This window comes from Pseudorca crassidens, chromosome 6 (genome assembly GCF_039906515.1).
Source record: "Pseudorca crassidens isolate mPseCra1 chromosome 6, mPseCra1.hap1, whole genome shotgun sequence".
Taxonomy (NCBI): Eukaryota; Metazoa; Chordata; class Mammalia; order Artiodactyla; family Delphinidae; genus Pseudorca; species Pseudorca crassidens.
Window position 1 is genome coordinate 53,443,464 of NC_090301.1, and position 27,061 is coordinate 53,470,524.

General features: G+C 36.9%; 1 protein-coding gene across 8 annotated transcripts in view; it reads left to right on the forward strand.

Annotated features, from left to right (window-relative positions):
* ZNF385B (zinc finger protein 385B) overlaps nt 1-27,061 on the forward strand; it is a 391,044-nt gene that overhangs the window by 170,304 nt on the left and 193,679 nt on the right. Inside the window, exon 1 of one of the 8 annotated variants that reach the window (XM_067741353.1) lies at nt 11,840-11,858. The exons of the other annotated variants lie outside the window; for them this stretch is intronic. Coding sequence (XP_067597454.1) covers nt 11,849-11,858 — 10 coding nt within the window. The 5' untranslated portion in view covers nt 11,840-11,848. Of the gene's footprint in view, nt 1-11,839; nt 11,859-27,061 lie in introns of those variants that run through there. 8 annotated transcript variants of the gene reach the window in all.

Below are 27,061 nucleotides of genomic sequence, written 5' to 3' on the forward strand. Positions count from 1 at the left end.
GGACCTTGCTGTGATTTATGTCATAGAGTGTTCTGCCTATGTTTTCCTCTAAGATTTTGATAGTGTCTGGCCTTACATTTAGGTCTGGCCTTACATTTAGATCCATTTTGAGTTTATTTTTGTGCATGGTGTTAGGGAGTGTTCTAATTTCATTCTTTTACCTGTAGCTGTCCCGTTTTCCCAGCACCACTTATTGAGGAGGCTGTCTTTCTCCATTGTATATTCTTGCATCCTTTATCAAATATAAGGTGACCACATGTGCATGGGCTTATCTCTGGGCTTTCTATTCTGTTCCGTTGATCTGTATTTCTGTTTTTGTGCCAGTACCATACTGTCTTGATTATTGTAGCTTTGTAGTATAGTCTGAAGTCTTGGAGCCTGATTCCTCCAGCTCCGTTTTTCTTTCTCAAGATTGCTTTGGCTATTCAGGGTCTTTTGTGTTTCCATACAAATTGTGCAACTTTTTGTTCTAGTTCTGTGAAAAATGCCATTGGTAGTTTGATAGGGATTGCATTGAATGTGTCGATTGCTTTGGATAGGAGAATCATTTTCACAATATTGATTCTTCCAATCCAAGAACATGATATATCTCTCCATCTGTTTGTATCGTCCTTAATTTCTTTCATCAGTGTCTTATAGTTGTCTCCTTAGGTAGGTTTATTCCTAGGTATTTTATTCATTTTGTTGCAGTGGTAAATGGGAGTGTTTCCTTAATTTCTCTTTCAGATTTTTCATCATTAGTGTATAGGAATGCAGGAGATTTCTGTGCATTAATTTTGTACAATATTTCCCCTTTTAACTGTCCAAAAGTTTTCATTTTCCCTGAATTTGGCAAACCCCAAACAAAGTAAAATGCTTCAGATGGCTCAAAGCTATAGCTGAACAATAGCTACTTCATCATTTTAATAAATCTTTTGAATTAAAGCACTTGCATTGGCTGAGAATGATGTTTTCTTTACATTATGAAGAATAATTTTTTTTCTAGCTTATGAGTTGGGAACTGTAAGTTTTGTAGACCTTGTTCCCAACAGGAGCAAAACAAATACAGAAGAAGAAGAAAAGACCTGTGTTTGCTATTGGAACTGTGTGATAAAGATGAACAAGTAGTGAAAAATACTTGGATTAAATCTTTGAAAGTAAAACAAAGGAGAAAATATGTTTTCTCATCCATTTAGTTTGAGGAGAATCAATGACTAATTAGATGGGGAATAAAGGAAAAAGTCCTCCTGAATAGGCTACTTTAGGAGCAAAATTCACTTGGAAAAATATCCAGAAAGCAGCACTTTGGTAAAAGTATCAGAACCATGGCAAACCAGAAGACTACTCTTACTGTGGTTTTCTTGGGTGCCTGTTTTCCAGTGCCTTTGATAGAGAACAGGAAAGAGGTGAGGTAAGTATTTATTGATATTATGAGCATCATCAAAAACTATTTGGAAGTTGAAAATTGGAAAAGCTTAATTCAGTACTATGGTCTTTGGTAACCCTCATATAATTTTATATTTAGAAGGTTGTAGAAATTATTAAATACTACCATGTCATTAAAAATTAATGATATAGTAACCAGTGCCCCAAATTGACTTATGGTTAGGGTGATCCTTCAGAGATGTAAGAGGAATTGAGTCTGTCATATGTGACTGACTTTTGCTCTTTTCCTTTTGTGGTAAAAACTAAGTGTAGGTGCATGAAAGGCTATTTCTCTCGGCCAGGGTTTATTTGTTTGCAGGCGAGACTCAGGGTAACTTAAGAAAGAGGAGATTTGTTGTAGGCTACAACAGCCAATCTCAGGAAATGCAAAGCCAATGATTGGAGCAAGATGGGGCTCGTGGAAACTGGTGTCAACTGGAAACCACTAGGAACCGTCTTTTCTCTCAGAGGAATTCTCTACCTCTCACAGTCTTCTGCCTTTTCAGCCCCGTATGCTCTCTTCTCTCTTTAGTCACCTGTCCTTCTTCCTCATAAACTTAGGCTTGAAGATGACCCCCAGTGAACCTGGTCTTCCCACACTTATGTTACCAGTTTCTCATCTAATCAACTCCTGAAGGATTGATTGTCATGTTTTGAACCACACCACCTAGAATGTTTCTGATGAGTAGGTGTCCCTGAATCAGCTATCTATACCTGGTCCTGGCCCCATCAGCTGTGGCTGGAATAGGATAGAGTCATGTGATACAAAGGGGGTTCACGTTATGCAGAAGAGGCTGGGCCCTGGCAAGCCCTGGAAGCATGCTTTGTATTCTGCCTTAATTACAAAATGGGGTTATCTAAGGCTTTTCCTGCTAAAAGTTGCAATATATGTGCAGCACATGATTTCTGCAGAATCCTACTGAATAAAATCAGAAGTCAGAATTCTTCCTGAGTTACCCTGTAGTTGCAGGCGAATACAAGATCATTTGATATTATATAGATGTTTCTCTAAATCATTCACTTGAATCATAATATGATAACTGCTGACTGTTAATGGAGGTACCTAAGATTAAGTTGAGAAAGAAATAGCAAATCATTATCTCTGAATCTCAGAATTTTTCTCTTTTCGGGGGACTCAGAGATAAAAAATTGAAATATTACCAGTTATATTATGCCATTATATCCCAAATATGTTACATTGATATAATAAAAAACATAATACAAATCTTATTATGCACGTTGTCCATGGAAAGACACATAACATAAAGATCTGCTGGTTTTGTTTTTAATATGGATAAATCTTTAATACAGGTAAATCTTCAAGAAAACAACCATGATAGATGAAACCAGGTGGAAAAAAAACAAAACACAGGCATTTTTATCAGACATTGGAGCCTCCTCATAAATTGTATAGATTAGCCCTTTTGGCGAGAGAAGTACATGAGCAAATGAAAAGAGCTTTGTGATCAGAATCAGTAAACTTTAGTCTAATGTAAGTTCCCTGAGCAGGGCTCCTGTAGCCTCTGCACTCAGAGCAGTGCCTGGCGCAGAATGGTACTCAATAAAGATTTGGAGAATGAATAAATATTCTTATGATTTTTCCCTCCACCAGCTATATGACAGTAAGCAGGATAATTTGTCCTTCTGGATCTCAGTTTCTTCATTAATAAAATGAGATGGTTTTAGAGTCATTTTCAGTATTGAGAGTCTATGATTATATGACATGTATTCAAAAATTCAAAACATTTGTTAAATCTTTTCTTAAAAGTGCATTTTATTTTGTTTTTTTCCTGATGAAACTACTTTTATTTTTGGTACTTTTTTTTTTAATTGAAGTATAGTTGATTTACAGTGTTGTGTTGATTTCTATTGTACAGCAAAGTGACTCAGTTATACATATGTGTACATTCTTTTTAAAATTCTTTTCCATTATGGTTTATCCCAGGACACTGAATATTGTTTCCTGTGCCATACAGTAGGACCTTGTGGTCCATCCAGTCTATATGTAACAGTTTGCATCTACTAACCCCAAACTCCCAGTCTACCACCCCCAACTTCGTCTCCCTTGGCAACCAGAAGTCTGTTCCCTATGTCTTTGAGTCTGTTTCTGCTTCATAGATAGGTTCATTTGTGTCATATTTTGGATTCCACATATAAGTGATATGCTGTAGTATTTGTCTTTCTCTTTCTGACTTACTTCACTTAGTATGATAATTTCTAGTTTCATCCATGTTGCTGCAAATGGCATTATTTCATTCTTTTTTATGACTGAGTAGTATTTCATTGTATATATGTACTACATCTTCTTTATCCATTCATCTGTTGATGAACATTTAGGTTGTTCCCATGTGTTGGCTATTGTAAATAGTGCTGCTATGAACATAGGGGTGCATGTATCTTTTTGAATTATAGTTTTGTCCAATTATATGCCCAGGAGTGAGGTTGCTGGATCATATGGTAACTCCGTTTTTAGTTTTCTGAGGAACCTCCATACCGTTTTCATTTTAAAGCAAGTAGACTCAGCCCCTGGATAAAGCAAAATTTATCTTTTTCTCATTAGTATGGTTTACAGTTTATATATGTAAGTTATCTTGGAAAAGTATATTACTAATAAAAATTTAACAATGTAGGTCAGATGTGGGGAAGCTCTACCCATATGCCTCTAAAACTATATTTCAGCCGTTTTAGATGTCAATGAACTCACCTTTTATAGAATGTTTTAAATGTTTTTCAGTCTTGTTTTCAAACATCTACTGTAAGCAGCTCTTGAAAGAAAGCAAAACACATTGGTGATATTTATTTGTTTGTTTATTTATTTATTTATATTTTATGTTCATGGAGAGCAAACCTTTAAATCCCTTTGGGTTTCATCTCCTGAAGTTAGACGTACCTAAATATTTTTGCTTGCAGAACATCATCTCACTTCAGAATTTTCCAACTTGTCCAAAGTTTTATGGTCTTGTCTATCTCTTTCCAAATATATGCCGTAGACACACTAGTAAAAGCACATTCCTCCCAGCTGGCGATCACTCACATGGGATCAACAGTCACAGAACATTTTGCTGCCCTAGGCAAACTCTGCCTCTGAGAGGACAGGCTGCCTCTGCATAAAAATAAGCAAGGTAGAGTGGGTGCCTATTAGGCAGGTAGAGATTTCTTTTTTTAATGAAAAGAAAAAGTTATAACATTTCTGATTTAACCCTATTGAAAAACTTGGCACATCTCAGTATCCAGCTTAAGAAAATCTACATGGTATTATTTGAACGTCTGCTATCTAATGTGGGAGGGGAGCAGGTGCTCTGTCTGGTAGCATCATTGATGACATGGTAATTCTTTTGATGTGTCCAGTTGTGCAGAGATCTGATATGTCTGAACCATGTTAACTATATGTCACTATGTTGTCATGGACATCTTCTGATGACATTGATAGAGGATAAATAGTTTAATGAGGGCCATGTTATTTAAGGGCATATAAATTATTTCTTTCATATAAGTTAAATACTTGGGTAAAAATGGCAATGATACCATAGTGGTTAAAAAGATTTAATGCTTTGGAAGAAATCATGCATGTTAAGCCTATCCGTGGGCTGGATTCCCACCATCACCTCTCTGCAGGCTCTTGATACTCATCTATATGGATGCAGATACTACAGACGAAGAGATTGAATCACTGAGGAGCTCTGGGAATTGATGGCTGAAGCTCCTTATAAATATTGTATTACCATTATCCTCATTCCCTTTTATCCTGTTTATTTCACACCACTTACTATACATTTGCACTGTGACAGTGATCAAGGTAAGCCTCTGGCATGTGTTTATTAGTCCCACGCTTGCCCTTACTCCTGTCAAATCCGAGGATCATTAGGGCCCAAAAGAAACTTGAGAACTTAACTAGTTCTCAACATTTACCTACTATAAGTTTTTTTAAGTGAGATTGTCTAGGTTAGCTAGTTCTCCCTCCCTGTTTTTGGAAATCATATAAATTTTCTTTTAAATAGCCAAATACCCCCAATGCAGTTTTTAATATGAGGGATTTTTTTTCAGTTTAGTACAAAAAATGTAACAATACAGAAAAGAGTAGACAATAAAGTAAAATTTTCAATAAACCTGCAGTGTTTAACATATTTTCTGGTATTTTCTTCTAAACATGTTTCTGTAGCTATGCACATATACAAACATTCACGTACATCTAGAATATGCTTTTTTATTTACATATGTGACCTCTATCGTATATCCAGTTCTACAGTTTCTCCCACTTGTTATATAGTGACGTATGTCACTTAACATTTTTTGTAATATTTCATAATATGAACATTTTCCTATGTTACTGAATGTATTTTGTAATATTTCACACTATCAACACACCCATTCCTCTGCTATTGAGCATTTAGGATGTTTCTATGTGTTTGTGATTACATATAATGTCATGAACATCTTCACTAATACAACAGTTGTAATCATTTCTTCTTATTCTTTATTGCTCTTTTTTGAGTCCATTCTGGATCCTCACACTCAGAACTCATATAACTCCCTAAATGTTCACTCTATTCAAATAAGTACCAGCCTAGTTAGTAGTAATGGTCTTTAAAAGCTCTACAGAGAGCTGTACCTGTAGAAAATTGCAAAGCTGATTAGGCTACAGTTTTGACTCAGTTAAGCATAATCTCACCAGAAATAATAGTAGTTAATACCTTTAGGTGGTCTTAAGTAAAAACTGAGCACTAAATATTAAAAATGAACGCTACTAAAGAATTTTACATGTATTTTAGATACTAAATATAAGAACTCTTGAATTAATACATAAGATGTGCTAAAACTTAATATTCAGCATGATAGAAAATTCTGAAATAATGGTGTAGTTCAAAGTAAAATGATTGTTCTCAGATACTTTCATTCTCCCCTAAAGGAAAGTAAAAATCTCTTCTGAAGAAAAAAATATCAAAGAGAAACAAAAGGACTATTGCTTTTTTGAAACACTTTTACTTAAAAATGTTTTATAAAAGAAGAAATATTTTACATTCTCTGGACATCATTAGATTAAAAACTTTAGTTCAACCCTGCTGTCTGAATTCACTTGTCCTTGTAGGGAGGGAGCTTGGAGGGAGCACCGGATTGGAAGATTTATGACCTTGGGCAATTTACTTATTCTCTCTTAGTATCTTCATCTGTGCAACGGTTGTTATAAGAATTGAATGTAAAACACCTAAAAGAGTGCCTGACACATAACTGGCTTTAGGTAAATGCTAGTTCCATTTGTTCCCACTCTTAAATGGTAATGACTGATTATTTCAGGAGATGGATTTTTAAAACAGTTTCTCTCCTTGGAAGAAATTCATCGACTAAAACTGAACTAGCAGGTGAATTATTGCCATTTTTCCATAAAATTATAAACTTATAGACAATTTGAGATGATTAATAATACACCAAACAGAAATGAAAAGTTAAAACTCTGAAGTTAAGCAATTCTGATGTCCCCAAGGGTTACCCTAATTTCCTTATGTATAGTGAGTTGGTCAAAAATAATTAAAACAATCACTTAAATTTGTACAGCAATTTATTGTTTCAAATATTGTCATAGTTGGTTTGATCCTCACACAGCCAATTTCACAGAAGCTCATGGAAAGTAAGTGATTGGCCCAAGGCCAAACTAAATTAATTAATACTAAAGATAGAATAAAAGATAACATGTTATTTCTATCTCTCAGTCCTATTAACCATCAAGTAAGGAGAGAAGAGGAAAATCAAAACTTAAAATGATAGATTATCTAAAAGTTAATGGAAGGGAAAACGTCTTATCAAAAACTGTGCTCTTAAATGGTTTTTCATATTAAAAAACAAAAATTGAAAATAAATGAGGCATGTATGCATCTTAAAAACCAGAAAAAGTATATCAAAATTAATCAGAAGGGGGTTTCCCTGGTGGCGCAGTGGTTGAGAGTCCGCCTGCCGATGCAGGGGACACGGGTTCATGCCCCGGTCCGGGAAGATCCCACATGCTGCAGACCAGCTGGGCCTGTGAGACATGGCCGCTGAGCCTGCACGTCTGGAGCCTGTGCTCCGCAACGGGAGAGACCACAACAGTGAGAGGCCCGCGTACCGCAAAAAAAAAAAAATAATAATTAATCAGAAGAAGTTAGGAAGCAGATGTTAATAAAGACAAAAGCAAGTATTAGTGGAGTAGAAAACACAGAGAGTAAAGCAAGTATGAGAAAAAACAAAACAGCTACTTAAAACCTACTTAAATATACAAATGCAGGACCACCCTAATCAGGAACCTTAAAGAAAGAAACCTTAGAAACCTAAGAAACCTTAAAGAAAGAACAAATATAAAACATCTGAGTTGTAACTAACTTTCCAAAAATAGCTACTCCTACTGCTATTGCAACTTCTTAGAGAAAGAGAGTGAGTGGTGGTCAGTCTCCAATACCTTTTATGAAGTTAACGTAGACTTAACATCAAGGACCTGGTATCAATGCTGTGTTGTTTCCTAGGGCTGTTGGAATAAAGTACTACAAACTGGGTGGCTTTAACGACAAAAATTTATCATCTCACAGTCCTGGAGGCTAGAATTCTGAATCCAAGGTGTCAGAAGCGTTAGTTCCTTCTGAGAGCTCTGAGGAAAGGATCTGTTTCAGGTCTCTCTCCTTGGCTGGTGGATGGCCATCTTTTCCCTGTGTCTCTACACATTGTCTCCGTCTGTACCTATCCACATCCAAATTTCTATCTTTATAAAGACACCAGTCATAATGGATGAGGGCCCATCCTAATGACCTCATTTTAACTTGATTACCTCTGTAAAGACCTTATCTCCAAATAAGATCACGTTCCGAAATACTGGGCATTAGTATCTTCAATATATGAATGGGGAGGGGGAGGAGACACAATTCAAACCATCACAAGTGCCCTTTTTCTTGGATTAATCAGTCATTTGCTTTTATAAGTTTTTTCCTAATAAAACTTTGAAAGAGGCCACACCATTTTATGAAAGCTTTTAAACATTACATAATTTTAGAGCTAAGATGGACCATAGAAATCTAACAGTACCTTTATTCTGTTACTCAGGAAACAGACTCAGTGATGTTGGGCAGCTTTCCAGCTGGTCAATTACATCCTGGTTATCTTACCATTTCTTTCAAATCCTTCACACCACTGGAGGGTTATATGGGTACTCCACCATATAACCCCTGGGGTCAGGGGTTGGCGTCTCTGATGTAGAGATATAGTGCTTCTGTGTCCTTCCTAGTATCACGCCCTCCTGTCAAGCATTACTTGCTTTGGGTCTGGTCAGATGAGCATGCACCTTTGCCTCTGGCTTTTTCTCTTCTGCTTTCACTAAGGGCCACTGGAATATGTATGCATTTTGGTGTTTTAGTTTTTAAAACTTCCTATGGGGATAAACTGTCACAGAGGTGTCCCTGTATAGCTTTACTCATTTAGGCAGTATCAGTGGTTTATTGTAATTGATTTGGAGTCAAAGGTAGTTTTTTTTTCAGAAATATATTATTACCACTAACATTTGGGAGTCCTCCAGTGGTGTCATTCTTATTAAATTGCTATTTACTTGGAGGTGAAATGGTCAGTTGTTCTCAAACCAAAGCAGTTTGAGTCAATAGATCTCTGGTAGTCCCAAATATATGTATTTCTAGCAGGCATCCTTGTGATTCTTTGGGCTTTTCCATACCACACTTGGAACAACAACAGCAAAAACCTGCTTTAAATCAACTCATTGATCATTAATTTTTAAATAGCTGCTAACAGGGGTGATTGTTTTATTTCCCAATAATATGTTTTGTCAAACCTAAGATTTTCTTAATTTTGAGTCACATCATTACTTCATCACTAAGACAGAAACAAAATACTGTCAATAAACTATGACTCAGAGCCTTAAAGAGAGTCCCTCTGGACCTGTGAATTATTCACACCAACTCATCACTTTGAAATTCCTACTCAGAGGAATTTTGCAATTTCTTCTACCTTCAGTTGCATTACTGGGCCTGTGATAAGCAAAACTTTTACAGGTACCATAGTTACTTACACTTATGCTTACTTTTCTTCTATCCTCTAATGGAATAGAATGCTGCTTTCTAAGAAAGTCTGAAATTGCTGTCATTTCTCCAGTAATTAACATTTGCTTCACTAATAAATACATATGTCACACCTGTTTGTATTTCATCTTTGTATGCAATGACTTATTTTTAAAATCAAATCATAGTGGGGTTTTTTAAAGCATAGATTCAAACAAAAACATTTTTAAATAGCAAACTCAACATATGATATCATTCAAAAATGATATCACTCAACTGAAGAGACAATATGAACAGCTATGACCAAGTCCATGCAGACACTGACACTGACCATTACAGTTGTGAGTGCTGCATTTTGCATAGTTATTATAAGGTGTGATTAATTATAGATACATCCTGATTCAGAGCTGTGAAAATGTGGGGGAAAAGACCTTAGAATCTATGTAATATGGTAATAAACAATTTACAGTGGAAATGTTCTCATGCTAGATGCTAGGATAACATAATGAACTAGAGCAACGGTTTTCAAAGTGTGGTCCCAGGACAGAAGCATCAACATCACCTGGGAATTTGTTCTAATGTAAATTCTCAGGCTCTACCCTAGACAGACTGAATCAGAAACTCTAGGGGTCGGACCCAGCAGTCTGTTGTTGTTGTTTTTTTGCGGTACGCGGGCCTCTCACTGTTGTGGCCTCTCCCGTTGCGGAGCACAGGCTCCAGACGTGCAGGCTCAGCGGCCATGGCTCACGGGCCCAGCCGCTCCGCGGCATGTGGGACCTTCCCGGACCGGGGCACGAACCCGTGTCCCCTGCATCGGCAGGCGGACTCTCAACCACCGCGCCACCGGGGAAGCCCCAGCAGTCTGTTTTAACAAACCCTTGGGGGGATTCTGATGTCGCTCAGGTGTGACAACCATTAGGTTAAAGCGAATGGAGAGTCAAGGGCAGGGAGAGAGGCCTCCTTCCACATTTATAGAGAAGTGTTTATTAATATAAACATACACACACACATACCCCTGTACTTATTGAAACTTGGTTTACCCAATATGAAAATTTATGCATGTAATCCGTCAGATCACTACATCCAAATATATATATTTAATATACAAAAGGCCTACATTTTACAATGGCCAAAAACCCCCAGACTTTGGTATGTTTTATCATTATCATCCTTGGCCAACTGTCTCCCTTTGTTCTCTTCCTTCCTAGATTTATTTCTCAGGCTTTCTCTCACTTTTCTTATTTTTAACTTTTAACCTACTTTAACCAAAATAAGAGTAGCTAATCATGTAAAAGTTGAATCCCCAGATTATCTTTAATAGGAAAATACAGAAACATGAATGAATACCTGTAAAACTTCACTGCTCAAGTATCTGGACCCTGGGAAGGTATATATAGTTTAATTGGTGTCCACTGTCATTATATGTAAAAGGTAATATCCGCTGCAGGATGATTTAAAAACAGTTGCAAAAATATGTGATATTTGGATATGCATTTGATTTTCTACTTTAGAAAACATAGTCTCAGAAATCACATTCAACTTACTGGCTTTAGTGCTGGCTGGCATGTTGTGTGTTCTTCCTTTGAGCTCAGACAGATTTTTCTCTTTTTAAATTGTTAATTCATATCCAGTAGAAAAATAGAAATGAGATATTCCTTTGTTAAATGTTCACTGCAATATCCTTATTGCTTTAAAACTGTAAGGTTTGTTCTCTCAGGAGAAACCTATTTCAGAAATAATTATCTCTGTATTGGAGTCAAACAAACAATCCTTTGTGAAACCGAAATCTCATTGGAGCCTCAAGCTCATAACACCAAATAATAAACATATTTGCATTCTCTGATCCTTAATGATGAGTGATATAATTTTAACGTACAGTCTTCCCTAAAAACACATATATTATACAGAGTTTATTTTGCAGAAGAATTTCTTTTTAGTTTAGAGCTAAATGTTATTTTAAATTCTTAGAGGAAAAAGAAACATTGGGGGGAAAAGCAGGTAGTTAGATTTTTAAAATATGATTTTGTAAGCTTATTTGCATGCGTTTTTACTTTTTTTATTTGTGAATTTAGTAGAAAATGCTACTTGGAATTTTAAAGAAACAGCATGATAAATTCAGAATTCACATCTCCAACTCCAGTGAAGTAACCTACTTTTCCATAATTTTTTTTGGCTTTCTGGGCTGAGAAGGCAGCATCAACCGACAGTCACTGTATTGTTTGTTAGTTTCAACCAAGGTCCACAGTGAGTGAGTGGAGTCAGTCCAGTACTCCAGCAGACTTAGGATAGAAGGAAGAGTCTGTAAAGGCTCATACTCTCTCTGTAATAAAACGTGCAGCAGGTTAACATACTTCTCACCTCTTGATACCTTTGTTCATACAGAGATTACAGACTGGCTGAATTGACTATTGCTAACAAACATGCTTCTAGGTAAGTAACATAACTTCCAAATGGTGGATTTGTTCTAAAGTGATAGGGAATACATCTGGAGGTATACTTGGCTTTAGCTGTAATTTTCCAGATTTGTATAGATTTCATACAGTGCTGGGCAAATGCCATGATTACTTATTATTATTTGTCCTCCTAGGATTTGGGGTGATGAGGTTTAGCAATTTAGAATAATGTTGAAAATGTGTCTCTAAGTTAAGGAAGCTGTTATGACTAGCATACCTGAATGTTTTTCCTTCCATTAAGATGAGCGCAACATTTTGGGGTTTAATCAGTAGTTGTTATAGACAACAGAGTCTTCGTGAACCTAGTGCTAACATGACTTCTGTTTTTAAAATGTTGGACTTCCATATGTTGTTAAAATGCTATGATCAGTCTTCTAGAAAGGGCCGGTTCTACATGATTATTTTATTAATATTTAAAATATATGGAAATGCCTAGGTTGTCAGCTATAAAATTAGTTTTAAGTAGTAGAACATTGAAAAGGTAAAGTGTTTGTATGCTGCATCTCTTTAGTAATGTTCACTATTATATCTTATACAATATATTTTTAAATGTAGCATTTGCATGCATTAGTCTTGAGAGAAATCTGACAAAACCTGTCAAAGATCTGATATAGGAAGTTTTCTCAGAGGAGCATAATTAAATAAGAATTTGATTGGAGGCTACATAAACATTTAAAAAATGTTTCATTGATAAAATGCTTTATTGTCAAGTTAATATTGTGAAACACTGGCTGAACTTTATGGCTTGGGTTATTTACTTGGAAAACAAACATCTTCCTCATAGAATATGTCAGTAAGTATACAATGAGTAGAGGAATTTTCCAGTTAATAAAGGCTAAACAAACATCTGAAATCTCCAGAAAATTAAGTGAAGACGTCTTTTATTGCAGTGGTTATACTTTGACCAGTTGCACACATTACTTCACATGTGAGAACAACTTCAGCCTTTATTTTGGAGCTACTCACAATGTCCTATACAGGGATATTTGATAGTCCATTTGGGACACAGTAAGCATAATCATGTTAGTAGTTTAAAGATAAATTATATTTCTCCTTTGTTGTCAGTGTGTTTAAATTATTTAAATATTAGGTCAGTTTGCACAGAAAAAGCTTAAAATTGATGATGTATTTTTTAGGTCAACTTTTGTTGTACTTTCAAGCCTATTTATTACTCTACTTGGTAACAGTGTACTTTTATGAAAAAAAAATACTGGTCTAGGAATTAGGAGACCCAAGTCTGCGTTCTGGCTCCTCAGCGTTGCCCCTAATCATTGGGTATCCTCCTCCATAAACTGATTTCTTAGAGCTTTACTTTTTTTTGTTGTTTTTGCGATTCCACTTCTACCTTCTTAATTTTCACTATCCTGTCATGTTGGAGGCGCTATATACAAGTATAAAATACACTGGAAATTTTAAACAAGGGCCATCCCTTCACATGGGAGCTCCCTTCAGACCATAAGGTCCAATGCCATGAATAGGGAATGAGTGATGTAGACAATTTAGGACAGTAGTCCCAACCTCTGGAAAGTGCACCTATGCTTCTGTGAAGTAGCCGCCATTTTGTTTACCATTTACCAAGGTCTTCATACACAAGTATATGTTTTACAACCCTCAAAGTCAGAAAATTCTGACCAACACCACCTTGAAGACATTTATGTAAAAAAACCAAAGTGGTCCTTCATTTGAAATCATCTACACAGTAGCTTCTCACGTGCAAAATCTTAAAATATGTTATATACCATATTCATTACCTCTCCACTTGTCCAAGAGTCCCCCATTTGATTGGAAATAAAGTTTGCAGATGTGAGTCTTTCTGTCATTTCACTGAGATAATTTCACTGTGGCTAAAGTGGCAAAGCATGAGCTTCAGATGACAGGAGTTTGAATTCCTCTTTCTTCCTTTACTTGGTAAGTGGTTTCAGGGAAAACATCCATCCTTTCTGAATTCATTTCCTCTGTAAATGACAATATAATTTTTTATCTCACAGGATTGCTGTAAGAATTAAATAGGTAATATTTATAAAGTGTCAAGTATAGTACTTTAACCTTTAAGTTGGTGACCAATAAATGGTAGACAATTATTATTGTTGTCTTATTAAATTATCATCTATTGATTTCTATTTAGATTCACCATACTTTCTAGGATTGCTGAAACTGTATAGGTTTTATAAAGCTACTTATTCCAGTGTTCCAGCAAGATGAGTGAATTATTTTCCTGTGTGAATTTAGAGTCAACCAGAACTAACTCTAAATTATAGTTGTGAGCTATAATTACTTCAATGGTTAAGACTATTTTGGCCTCTGGGAGTGAAAAGTTATATTTGACAGTGCATGTGAAAGAAGTATTTGTGAATTCATTTCTGTCTTCTATTCATACCTGTGTTAAAATGAGCCATGGTGTCGAGCAGTTTCTTTGGAACATTACATAAACTTTCTTGTTCCTGGCCACATAGCAACTGGGAATATGCAAACAGGCCTGAAAGGAACCAAACAAAATTCTTCTCAGGCAGGAAACCTAATATTTACACATTAATCAGTAAGGTGATGGTCACTAAGGTGGCTTATGACTAAGATTTCTTGTTTATCTCGAATGGAAGTTAGCATCTCTTCTTTTTTTTTTTTTTTTTTTTTTTTTTTTTTTTTTTGCGGTACGTGGGCCTCTCACTGCTGCGGCCTCTTCCGTTGCGGAGCACAGGCTCTGGACGCGCAGGCTCAGCGGCCGTGGCTCACGGGCCCAGCCGCTCCGCGGCATGCGGGATCTTCCCGGACCGGGGCACGAACCCGTGTCCCCTGCATCGGCAGGCGGACTCCCAACCACTGTGCCACCAGGGAAGCCCAGCATCTCTTCTTAAAGCACTTCATGTTAGCATGTTCAGCAGGACTAGACTGAAGCTCAGTTGTGACACAGGCTTTCTGGCGCCAGAGGCTCTCTGTCCTCCCGTCCCCCGCTCCGGTAGGGAGGGCCCTCACATTTTCCTTTCCCCTATCAAACTGGCTTTCCACTCTTCTTTTCACACGAAGATACAAATGGCTCAACATATTCTATGAAATTTGCATTTTAACTCACTGTAAAACTTTAAGCTAAAAATTTAAAACCCTAACCCCATGCAATGTTAAATAATAGCTAGTGGGTTGGAAGGTTTGGGATAAACAAAGAGGTACATCCTCTAGATTAAGCATTCTCATTGCCCACCAAGGGGCAAAAATTCATTCTAGGGGCAAAAAAAAAAAAAAAATCGTACTCCTTTTATGCACAGATATAGTATATAAACAGACATGGTATATCTGTGGTATTAAAATTTCATGGGGCATCGCATTAAAGACACAATTGTAAAGAAGACCCACTAAGCAGGGCAATAATGAAAAAAAAAGTTGAGAAGCACTGCTCTAGATGAGGATCTCAAAAGACTCTATAAGCCTATAGAGTGTGAATTTTACTGAATTGTTTCTCTTTTTTTTTTCACATCTATTGGAGTATAATTTCTTTACAATGTTGTGTTAGTTTCTGCTGTACAACAAAGTGAATCAGCCATATGTATACCTGTGTCCCCATATCCCCTCCCTCTTGAGCCTCCCTCCCACCCTCCCTATCCCACCCCTCTAGGTTGTCACAAAGCACCGAGCTGATCTCCCTGTGCTATGCCGCAGCTTCCCACTAGCTATTTTACATTTGGTAGTGTATATATGTCCATGCTACTTTCTCACTTCGTCCCAGCTTCCCCTTCCCCCGCCCCATGTCCTCAAGTCTGTTTTCTACATCTGCGTCTTTATTCCTGCCCTGCCACTAGGTTCATCAGTACTGTTTTTTTTAGATTCCATATATATGTGTTAGCATATGGTATTTATTTTTCTCTTTCTGACTTACTTCACTCTGTATGACAGACTCTAGGTCCATCCATCTCACCACAAATAACTCAATTTCATTTCTTTTTATGGCTGAGTAACACTCCATTGTCTATGTGTGCCACGTCTTCTTTATGCATTCATCTGTCGATGGACATTTAGGTTGCTTCCATGTCCTGGCTATTGTAAATAGTGCTGCAATCAACATTGTGGTACATGACCTTTTGAATTATGGTTTTCTCGGGGTATATACCCAGTAGTGGGATTGCTGGTTCATATGGTAGTTCTATTTTTAGTTTTTTAAGCAACCTCCATACTGTTCTCCATCGTGGCTGTATCAATCTACATTCCCACCAACAGGGCAGGAGGGTTCCCTTTTCTCCACACCTTCTCCAGCATTTATTGTTTGTAGATTTTTTGATGATGGCCATTCTGACGGGTGTGAGATGATAACCTCATTGTGGTTTTGATTTGCATTTCTCTAATGATTAGTGATGTTTAGCTTAATTTATTTTAGTATGAAGTAGCTTACGTCTGGCATAGTACTTATATTTGAAACTAGTATTTATGTTCTAATAAGACAAATATGGTCATTTGTTGTACCTTTTACTCTTTTTAATTATAAAAGAAAATGAGGAAAAGACTTAAGAACAAAATGTGCTTGGATTTGAATTCCAGCTCCATCTCTTCTTTGTTCTGTGACCCTTGGCAAATCGCTTAACCTCTTTAAGCCTCGGTTTCTTTGTCTTTAGCTAACTTGGGGATCATAATTGTCCACCTTGTGGAATTCCAGTATCATGAGGATTAATCAGATTAATGTACATAAAACACTCTGCACATTGTCTAGTATATGATAAATGTATGCCAATTAGTAGCTATAATTTTATGTGTTGTGCCTTTTTATGTCAATCACTGTCTTTTAAAATTATTATAGAAAAAGAGATTTAAATTTGGGAGATAGGAGTATTACTGTCCATAAAATATAGCAGTCTCTCTGGGACAAATGTTAATACTATCCATAAAAAGAAAGATAAACTTCTGGTTTTCCTTTAAACCAGTGACCGCACCTATTGACATAAATCAAAAACAGAATAAAATCTAAATTAAACTTTTTTCTGTTTGACTCAGAGGCAGTCCTTTGCTAAATTAAACGTTAACATCTCTAGATGCTAATATAGTCTATTAAATGTAGAATGATTCACTGTTCTGGGTGTTCTGTTGAAATATGTTTTCTTTAAACACTACGTTGGACTTAGCTGTAAAGTCATTGTTTTATTTCCACTAGTTCCAGTAGAATTCAGTATCATTTGGAATTCATGTCTGTTTGTGATATCATTTTTACCCAGAATATTATCATTCCCTTTTTCTGTATGGTATTTGCTTTTAGGTGTTCATTAACATGTATGGAATTATAGGACAGAAAATTTAGTTGAAAGGAAATCAGCAAGTGAGAATCAAACTTGAGAATTCATGTGGAGTTGAGTGAATTTCAGTATTGATACAACTCAGTGGAAGATTTCTGTTTCCTTTAAAGGAAGATCTACGATCCATTCCCTCTCCTTTCTCTCTTCTCTCTCCTCTCCCTCTTCTCTCTCTCTGAAATGATTGTTCTGCTTTTGTGATCTGTTAAAACTCTAACCTGCTGGCCTTATTCCCAGGTTATCTTGCTTTCTTTTACTTTGCAAGATTAATACTCACCTCTACAGATGAACATCCGATGGGGAAGGAGGAGGGCTCTCATTGTGTGGATTGTGATGTGGTAAAATAGGCTATATGTGCAACTCGGAAATGCATCCTACAGCCCTCCTTGCCTTTTCAGATTAACTTCTTTTAAGGTAATTTATCTTGTCAATAATGTTTCCAATTTTCTGTAATAAAAGTCCTCTAATACAGAGCAATCATGTAGCAGTGTTCTCCATTCCAGGCTCCTGCTTTGTAATTCTTGGCTATGACAGCAGAAAACAGGAGTTTGAGGGCCAGAGAATGCTATAGGTAGGCATCATGTTTATCTGGCAGAAATAGTCCACTAGCAGTGGAATTCAGAAAGCACTGAGGATGCAATTATCTAAGACTCTTCCTAGCTTTCCAGGGAGCTAGAGAACAGAATTCCACAAGGTAGAAAGTATCACATTTCAAAAGCATATGAGAAATCAAAGAGCCTCATTTAAAATATATTGGCTCAGATTTTGTTTCTATATGCTTTAAAAATCATACTCCCAAGAGGATTTTGGAAGAAGTTTTGACTTTAAAAAGCCATTAGGCTTCAAAGTTGGATTAAGAATGCATATGTAACAGCCTGGAAGTTCTGGTGCATAATAGGTATTCTCTAATCCATATATAATAGAATTGTCTTAAGAGTACTTACTGGGCTTCTCTGGTGGCGCAGTGGTTGAGAATCTGCCTGCCAATGCAGGGGACATGGGTTCAAGCCCTGGTCTGGGAGGATCCCACATGCCGTGGAGCAACTAAGCCCCTGCACCACAACTACTGAGCATGCGCATCTGGAGCCTGTGCTCCGCAACAAGAGAGGCCGTGACAGTGAGAGGCCCGCGCACCGCAATGAGGAGTGACCCCCCGCTTGCCGCAACTAGAGAAAGCCCTTGCACAGAAATGAAGACCCAATACAGCCAAAAAATAAAATAAATAAATAAAATTTAAAAAGAGTACTTACTGCCACTCCAGTGGAAGAATCTGAGAGTTTTCAAGATAGGAAGAGGCAAATGTTTCAGCAGAAATGGTGAGATTTGTAATATAGCCCCTTTGAGGACTGAACAGTGAAATTCCCCAAATCTGGAATTCTAACAGTGTCATCCCCAAGAAGTTAGAATAATCTTCACATACTTGGAAGCACTGCATCATGAGGAATTAATATGGCTTTTTCATCATCTCTGTTTTAGGTAAGAGAGCCAAAGTGACTTAATCAAGATGTTTCATCCAGGAAAGTTGGAATTAGAACCCAATCCAAGTATTTTTCCCATTCATTTACTATGCTTCCCTATGCTTACTATCCATTTACTATGTTCTGGGTAGGGTGGGTAAGAGCCCTGCCCCAAGGCTTCAATCCACCCAGGGTGGGAGGTCGTGAAATGCCCCCTACTCCATCCCTTAAGTCACCAAATCCAAGGTGGTCCTCTGTAGTCTGCTTGAAATTTAGGTGAACCAGATCCATGACATCTCTCTGTTAAAACTGTCTTTGCCTCCTCTCATTCATGTTCATTTCTCTGTTTCTTTCTATGGAAATATTTCAGAATAACTCGGAGAAGCATCACCAATTATTTTCCATCCCTTCAGAAAGATTAAAGTGGCCTCAACCGATGTGGGGAAGTCACAGGCCAGTCTGGATTTGTTCACTAGCAGGGCTGTTGTTCAAACGAGAGAATGTGTGCCACTGCTGGTAACATGTTGTCTTTTGAGCCTTTTAGGGAACTTTTGTGTGGGGGGAGGAGATAGCGACAATTTGGTTTGATAATTGACTTGTGCCTAATGTATTTGATCTAAGTCTCACACAAAGGAAGAAGAAGGACCTGACTCTATTCCATAGTGTATCAGTCACGAAGTTCTGATTGAACACTGAAAGCATAATCAACTGGGATTTTCAAAGAGAATTTAACAAAGGACCTGTTTGCAGAGGGGTGGTAAGGTTCAGGGGAGTCCACAGTAGATGTCAAGTTTCCTGTTGACCAACTGTAAGTGTCTCCATTCCTGAAGGAGAAGGGGAGGTGATGGAGGTGTCTAAGTTTGGTGGGCTAAATCGGAGACTGCTCAGCGGGAGTGGTTAGCATAGAAAGATGCCACTGCCAGAAAGAAGGCAAGGAAGGAGACTGAAAGAAATACTCAGATGTCTCTCATTTTCCGACACAGAATGGGCAACAAGTAGAGAAAGGCTCTGGGAGCACAGAAGAACCGGCACACATGGTCTCCTGAACTCATTTCAAAACATCTTCCCCGTCTAGTATTTAATTTGAACAATAATTGATGTGAATGTTCCTTTAGTGCATCACATTCCTCTGTGCTTTCTTGAATGTTCTGGACATTGATTGGCTTTTAAATTTTTATTTTAACTTGGGATCCTTAATGCAAATGTTAATAGTTGTGCTGTGCACAGGGTCTAGTGAAGGACTGAGATCTGTTTGCCCCTAAAAGAAATGTTCCCAACTTGTCATGCTTTTGCATTTCTGATCATTCTGTTTTATGGCCTACTGGTATTCGATAGTGTCAGGTGGCATGTACCACAGCAGTCCATGTTCATAGCAGCTGTAGCTACTGTTTCTGAGTTCCATTATTTTCATTCTTCTGTGCATTTAGAAAAGAGATAACCATTACTGTAATCATTCACCCAACACATTTTTATTGAGCATCTATTATGCTCAGTAAAGGCCCTGAGGATATTGAGATAAGCAAAGCAGAAAAGATTCCTGCCCTTAAGGAGTTTATGCCTCAATTATTTTTCTAAACTAACTCTTGAGACCGTAGGGACTCTCTTAAGAATCTTTAATCTTCTGATGCTTTTGGGGGTGGGGGGTTGGAGACACACTTTCTGGTGCTTTGCTGAATTCTGAATTGTTAATTTTACCAAATAAATAAGTGAGGTATTTATGGTACCCTATTTAGTGGCGTTATTCATTCATCCCAAAAATAATTTCTGAGCATCTACTATATGCTAGTATATTATGTAGTGATTGAGAAATTAAGAAAATATCTTAGTGTTCAGAGTATTGCTCATCTAGTTGGGAAGCAAATATGCAAATAACTACAAATGGAAGGGTGTCAAGGGCTATGGGACTAGCAAATGATTCCACTGTTTTGGATGAGGGTGTCTCTGAGAGGTGCCTTAATAACCGTAATGCCCAGCTTCCCGGCTGCTCAGGCGAGCCGTTTAAAGCCTCACTGTTAGTAACGTGTGCTTTTATTTAATAGGAGTCCCTTAAGCACTCACTTGTAAAAGCAGCATTTCTCAGAATCCATGGGCACAAACTGTTCAACTCTGAAACACACATGAAACAGCTCCAAGCACAGTGTTAACATTGTTTTGGGATAAACCACATGACTCTGAATTAGGAGGCTCAGTAGAAAGTATGGTTTTAGAGACCATTGAACACATATTTATATGAATAGCTATACCTATACTCTGGAAAAATACTCACTGAAATAAAATGAAACCTCATAATTGTAAAAAGGTTGTCCTAATAATGGTTGGCTTTATTTTTATATTTTACCAGTTCTAACTATGGACTCTCCAGCTATGTAGGTCACAACCCTTGTCATGTTTCCAAATCTACACCTTAAAATGCTTGGTCTCGGCCAAGGTTAGCTGATCCTCTAGCATGTTGAAAAGGAATCTCAGAATCCTATTTTTAATCTAACTGAGCCTAAAACTTTTTTCTGGCAGTACAGTTTTGGCATGCCCAGTGAGGCTCTTCTATGTTTCTAAACGATTGAAAGAAGCACTCCTATGAAATGTATTTTTCATTACTTCCTGACTCTCTTTTCCCTGATTTTTTTAAAAGTATCCCTGATAAAGTGAAGGGACACTAATATTAACCACTTTCCATGAGGAGGACAATCTTCTTTAGGTTCCCCACAATATTCACAGGCGTGGGTCACACCTCATCTCCTACTCTAACACCAGCCCATCCACGTGGTACCTTGCTGATGCTCTAGCACGTAGAGACCTTGGATGCCTTCTACAGAGCACCATTCACATCCTCCTCTATCAACTTGTAGATTTAGAGATCTTATTTGGAGTTCTCATAAAAAATAGTCTCAGGGACTGTCTTACTGAAATTTTAGTTTTGTTTTTGTATTTATTTATTTGTGATGAAAGAGGTTGAGTGGTTTATGTGCTGTATAATGTAGTGTGTCCATGAGTTTGGGAAGGAGTATAAACTTATTTTTGTACTATATGTTAGCTTCATTTTAAAATATTACACTCAGTGTGCTTTTGTTTAGCCTCTGGACACATTTTTAGGCAAAGTATCTATAAAAGGAAAGCAATATGTCCAATTATTAATCTAAAAAAGTACAACAAATAGCTTATTTTCCCTGTGTTTCTAGGCTTTTCGGACTTTTGTTAGTGTATTTGTTGAGTAGCTTTTTTTTTTAAGATTAGCCATTGCATTGCCTTACATTTAGTTAGAAGCCCTTCACCTAAAAACACATTATTGAACATATTGTTTCAAAATATAACTTACATGGTATTTAAAAATAAGTTTATCCCCACAAATATTGAATCATGTTGTACACCTGAAACTAATATAATATTGTATGTCAATTATATCTCAATAAAATAATAATAAAAAATAACTTTATCCCATGTTAGTTACCTAACTTTGCAGACAACCTGTATAATTTGACTCTTTTGCCAAATTTTCCTCACATGGTAAAAAAAAATCTTGGGATAAAATGTGTATTCTGAAGATATTAAAGTCAGAATTATTTAAACAAGTCTGTGTCTTTCTCCTATATTATGCAGCTAAATCACCATGTGTACTCGTATTTTCATCCTTGAGTAATGTCAGTGGCAAAGGGGAATCAATAAGCATTGTTTCCAAATGTTGGCCATTTTGATGCTGAAGATAGCTATTATGCTGCTATTTTGCCTTAATCAATTCTCACTTGTATCAGGGTATGATTGTATGAATTGTCTAGTGGATTTAATGCCGCTTAACTCTCTAGTAAGACAGGGAAAGGTTTAGCCATCAGTCAGCCAAGTCTTGTGCTGTGACACATCAATTCAAAGAAAATTCATAATGTTATAGAGATAACCATAAAAGACTTTTGTGTCTTGGTTTCTCACCTCCCTACCTTATTGATTTATTTTTCTTCTACTTCTGATAAAGGCAATGAAATACCCACCATATGGAATAAATGTGAGTTACTGATAGAACCAAAAGACTGAAAAAGGCACAACGTCACTCTCAAAATGGCAGCTTGTTACAGGATTCCTCTTTCAACGATAAAATCCCATAGCCTGTGCACGAAGCTCAAGCATGAAGGATATCATGTTATCCTTTAATATCTGTTACTTGGGCTTTCATTTGTTGTCAAGCATCTCTTATCTTGAATAACGTATGTCACCTGTCATATATGCCTATTCTTTGTGAGTGCCCCTGAATATGCAGACCCAAGCAATGATTCTCTGTAGACCAGTGTCCTAAACGTGGGGTTTTGGATTAATGAAATGAAATGTGAATCAGAATTTATCTCCTTTTCTAATACTTCAAACACATTTCTTTCTTCCAAGACATATTATATACACATAATCTTTACAAGTAAGATCTCTCACTCTACTTCTTTAGTCTTCTAGAATCTTCATAGAGAGGAACTGTAACAGTAAACACAGGTCTCCTATACCTCAAAAAATGATGAAATCATATGTTAGTGAAATGGCTATGTATATGAGTTACTGCCTCATGCATTTGTTCAACAATATGCTAATTATTGCCTACTGTGTACCAGGCTCTGTGCTATGCACTGAGTCTCCAGTGGTGATATTTCTTTTCTCTTAGCCTAGCAAAGTGGAAAGAAAGGATACTGGTATTTGGAAATGCAAACAGATATTATGATTCGAATTATGTTTTAAAATTTATTTTGTACTGATTTTATTTTATTAAGCTAAACATTAAATTTTTTTAAATCAAAGTAAAACAAAACATGGCAAAACTTAAGAATATGGAAAAGTATGTAATAAAAGGTAAAATTTTTCTTTCCTCTCCCCCAAACCCCTAATCCTCATTGCTCCAAACAAACTTTGCTAATGGATTTTGTGCTTTGTTTCAGAGTAAAACAAAGCAAAAAACTAAAAACACACAAACATATATACATTTGTATATGCATATATGTTTGCATGCACACAAATAGTAACATCTGATATATTCTGTACCTTAATATTTTTTGCTTAGTACTATATCTAGAAAGTCTTGTGGTTTTTCCATAGAAGAACTTACATATTTACCTTTCTCTTTTTAAGGACATTTAAAACTTTTTTAAACAAAATCAAATTTACAGAAAATTTGCAATGTAGTACCAAGAACATTTTTTTTTTTCTGAATTACCCTATTGCCCTGGAGTATCTTATGATTTATTTTCTATAAACCAGTCAACCTTCTACACTACAATATAGTCTTCAGAACTGGGAAACTAAAATACATACATTCCTATGTCTCCTCCTCAGATACCATTCAGATTTTGGCAGCTGTCCTAATGATGTGCTTTATAGTTAAGGAATTCATTTCAACATCACTCACTTTATTTAGTTGCCATGTCTATTTAGTCTCCTTTAGTCTGGAATAGTTGCTCATCATTTTTTTGTTCTTTTAATTTTCATGATCTTGACTCTTTTGAAGATTACAGGCCAGTTTGGATTTTCTAATGTTTCTTTTTGATAAACTTCAGGTTATAGATCTTGCACAGGAGTATCATGAAATCAGTGCTATTTTCCTCTCATTGTGTCCTATCAGGTCTCAGATGATTTTAATTTCTCCCATTAGTGATGGTGTTCTTGATAAAGTTGGTGTTTGCCAGGCTTTCCTACCATAGGGTACTTTTACCCTTTCCAACTAATAAGCCTTTTGTGAGGAGGTGCTTTGAAACCATAAAAAGTCCATTTCTCATCAGATTCTCCATGTATTTTTATTTATCCATATGGGTCACGGTTTCCTATTTTATCCAGTGAGTTACAACCCCTTACAATCATTTATTTTGATGTACAAACTATCCCAGATCAGGCAAGAGGTGCTCTTTCAAGCTGACTCCTGTGTCCTTTTGACTCAGCAGACTTGTCATTTTTTTTAACACCTCCTTGCTCTCTGGCACAGTAGGACATTTTGGGCTTATCTTGTATTTTTCTTACTCTAGCCCTGATTTTAGTCCTTTCTCAAGGAATTCTGGTCCTTTTTAGTGGAGAATGGTATTTAGAAAGCAAGATCTGGGTGTGAGATGTGCTCATTGCCTTTGGGGATGTTGCTGCTATCCAGCCCTCTCCGTGGACAATGCTAAGGACCATATATATATATGTACATAAACACACACACACGTACATTTACGTTTATTTCCATATCTCCCTTTCCCTATTTATAACTCACTTCTCCAGTGAGAAATTGGCTCTCATTATTCTTAACATATTTACATATCTGATCAATTCCTCTGTGTGTAATCCCATTGCTGCTAACATACAGATGCCTTCCTCACCCCACCTGGGCTCTGACACACCACAAGGGGCTGCCAGCCAACCCACCCCTACTCTTCCTCCCCATGTGAAAGTTTTCCTCACCCCGCCCATTCCCCAAGACCCCATTGCAGGCTGGGGTTCATGCACCAGTGTAGACACCATCGTCACCCCACTCAGGGTGCAACACTTGGTGCTGGGCTGCTCCCACATGGGGACACCTTCATTACCTTACTGGGGCTGTGACTCCCCATGCTGGATAATCCTCTGCCACAGATGCCTTGCTCACCTGTTCTGTTCTGACACCCTATTCTGAGTTGCCAAAGTTCCCCCAATCCCACTCTGATGCAGACTCCTTGCTCTGCCCCTTCTAATAACATTAGAAAAAATTATTCAAGAAATAATAAAAGGCAGAGCAAATTTAAAAATATCATTATCTGCCAATATTTAAGCTCAACTAACTGTAGAGGAAGAATAAAAAAACGTGATTCCCTAAATGTTTTAGTTAATATTATAGACTATCTCACCACTCTTTTCTGAGTCTATCCTTGCCCCTTCCCACCATGTCTGTGATTACTAATGCTCTTATTCCATATTTTGGCTATATAATGTAAGTAGTCCTCACTCAGTGTACCTGGATATCCTCTTCTGGTTGCCTCAATCCCTGGATCTCCTCAGTCACATGTTTTTTTTTGTCTCTGATATAGCTGATATTGAAGGAAACCTCACTTCAGTACCACAGGCACTAAAGCAGATTTTAGCCCTCTTTGATCACCTCTTACTGATTTATTTATTTATTTACTTTTTGTTGTTCTTGTTGAGTTTTATGTGTTGTTTGTATATTTTGGAAGTTAAGCCCTTGTCAGTCGCATCATCTGCAAACATTTTCTCATATTCTATATTTTGTCTCTTCAGATTTTGGGGTTTTTTTTGAATTTTATTTTATTTATTTTTTTATACAGCAGGTTCTTATTAGTCTTCCATTTTATACACATCAGTGTATACATGTCAATCCCAATCGCCCAATTCATCACACCACCACCACCAACAACAACCCCCCGGCCACTTTCCCCCCTTGGTGTCCATACGTTTGTTCTCTACATCTGGTCTCAATTTCTGCTCTGCAAACCACTTCATCTGTACCATGTTTCTAGGTTCCACATATATGCATTAATATATGATATTTGTTTTTCTCTATCTGACTTTATGACAGTCTCTAGATCCATCCACGTCTCTACAAGTGACCATATTTTGTGCATTTTATGGCTTAGTAATATTCCATTGCATATATGTACCACATCTGCTTTATCCATTCATCTGTCGATGGGCATTTAGGTTGCTTCCAAGACCTGGCTATTGTCAATAGTGCTGCAGTGAATATTGGGATGTGTGTGTCTTTTTGAATTATGGTTTTCTCTGGGTATATGCCCAGTAGTGGGATTGCTACATCGTATGGTAGTTCTATTTTTGGTTTTTTAAGGAACCTCCATACAGTTCTCCATAGTGGCTGTATCAAATTACATTCCCACCAACAGTGCAAGAGGGTTCCCCTTTCTCCACACCCTCTCCAGCATTTGTTGTTTGTAGATATTCTGATGATACCCATTCTAACTGGCATGAGGTGATACCTCATTGTAGTTTTGATTTACATTTCTCTACTAATTAGTGATGTTGAACAACTTTTCATGTGCTTCTTGGCCATCTGTATGTCTTATTTGGAGAAATGCCTATTTAGGTCTTCTGCCCATTTTTGGATTGGGTTGTTTGTTTTTTTAATATTGAGCTGTTTATATATTTTGGAGATTAATCCTTTGTCCGTTGATTCATTTGCAAATATTTTCTCCCATTCTAAGGGTTGTCTTTTCATCTTGTTTATGGTTTCCTTTGCTGTGCAAAAGCCTTGGAGGTTCTTTAGGTCCCATTTGCTTATTTTTGTTTTTATTTCCATTACTCTAGGAGGTGGATCAAAAAAAATCTTGCTGTGATTTATGTCAAAGAGTGTTCTTCCTATGTTTTCCTCTAAGAGTTTTATAGTGTCCGGTCTTATATTTAGGTCTCTAATCCATTTTGAGTTTATTTTTGTGTATGGTGTTAGGGAGTGTTCTAATTTCATTCTTTTACATGTAGCTGTTTAGTTTTCACAGCACCACTTATTGAAGAGACTGTCTTTT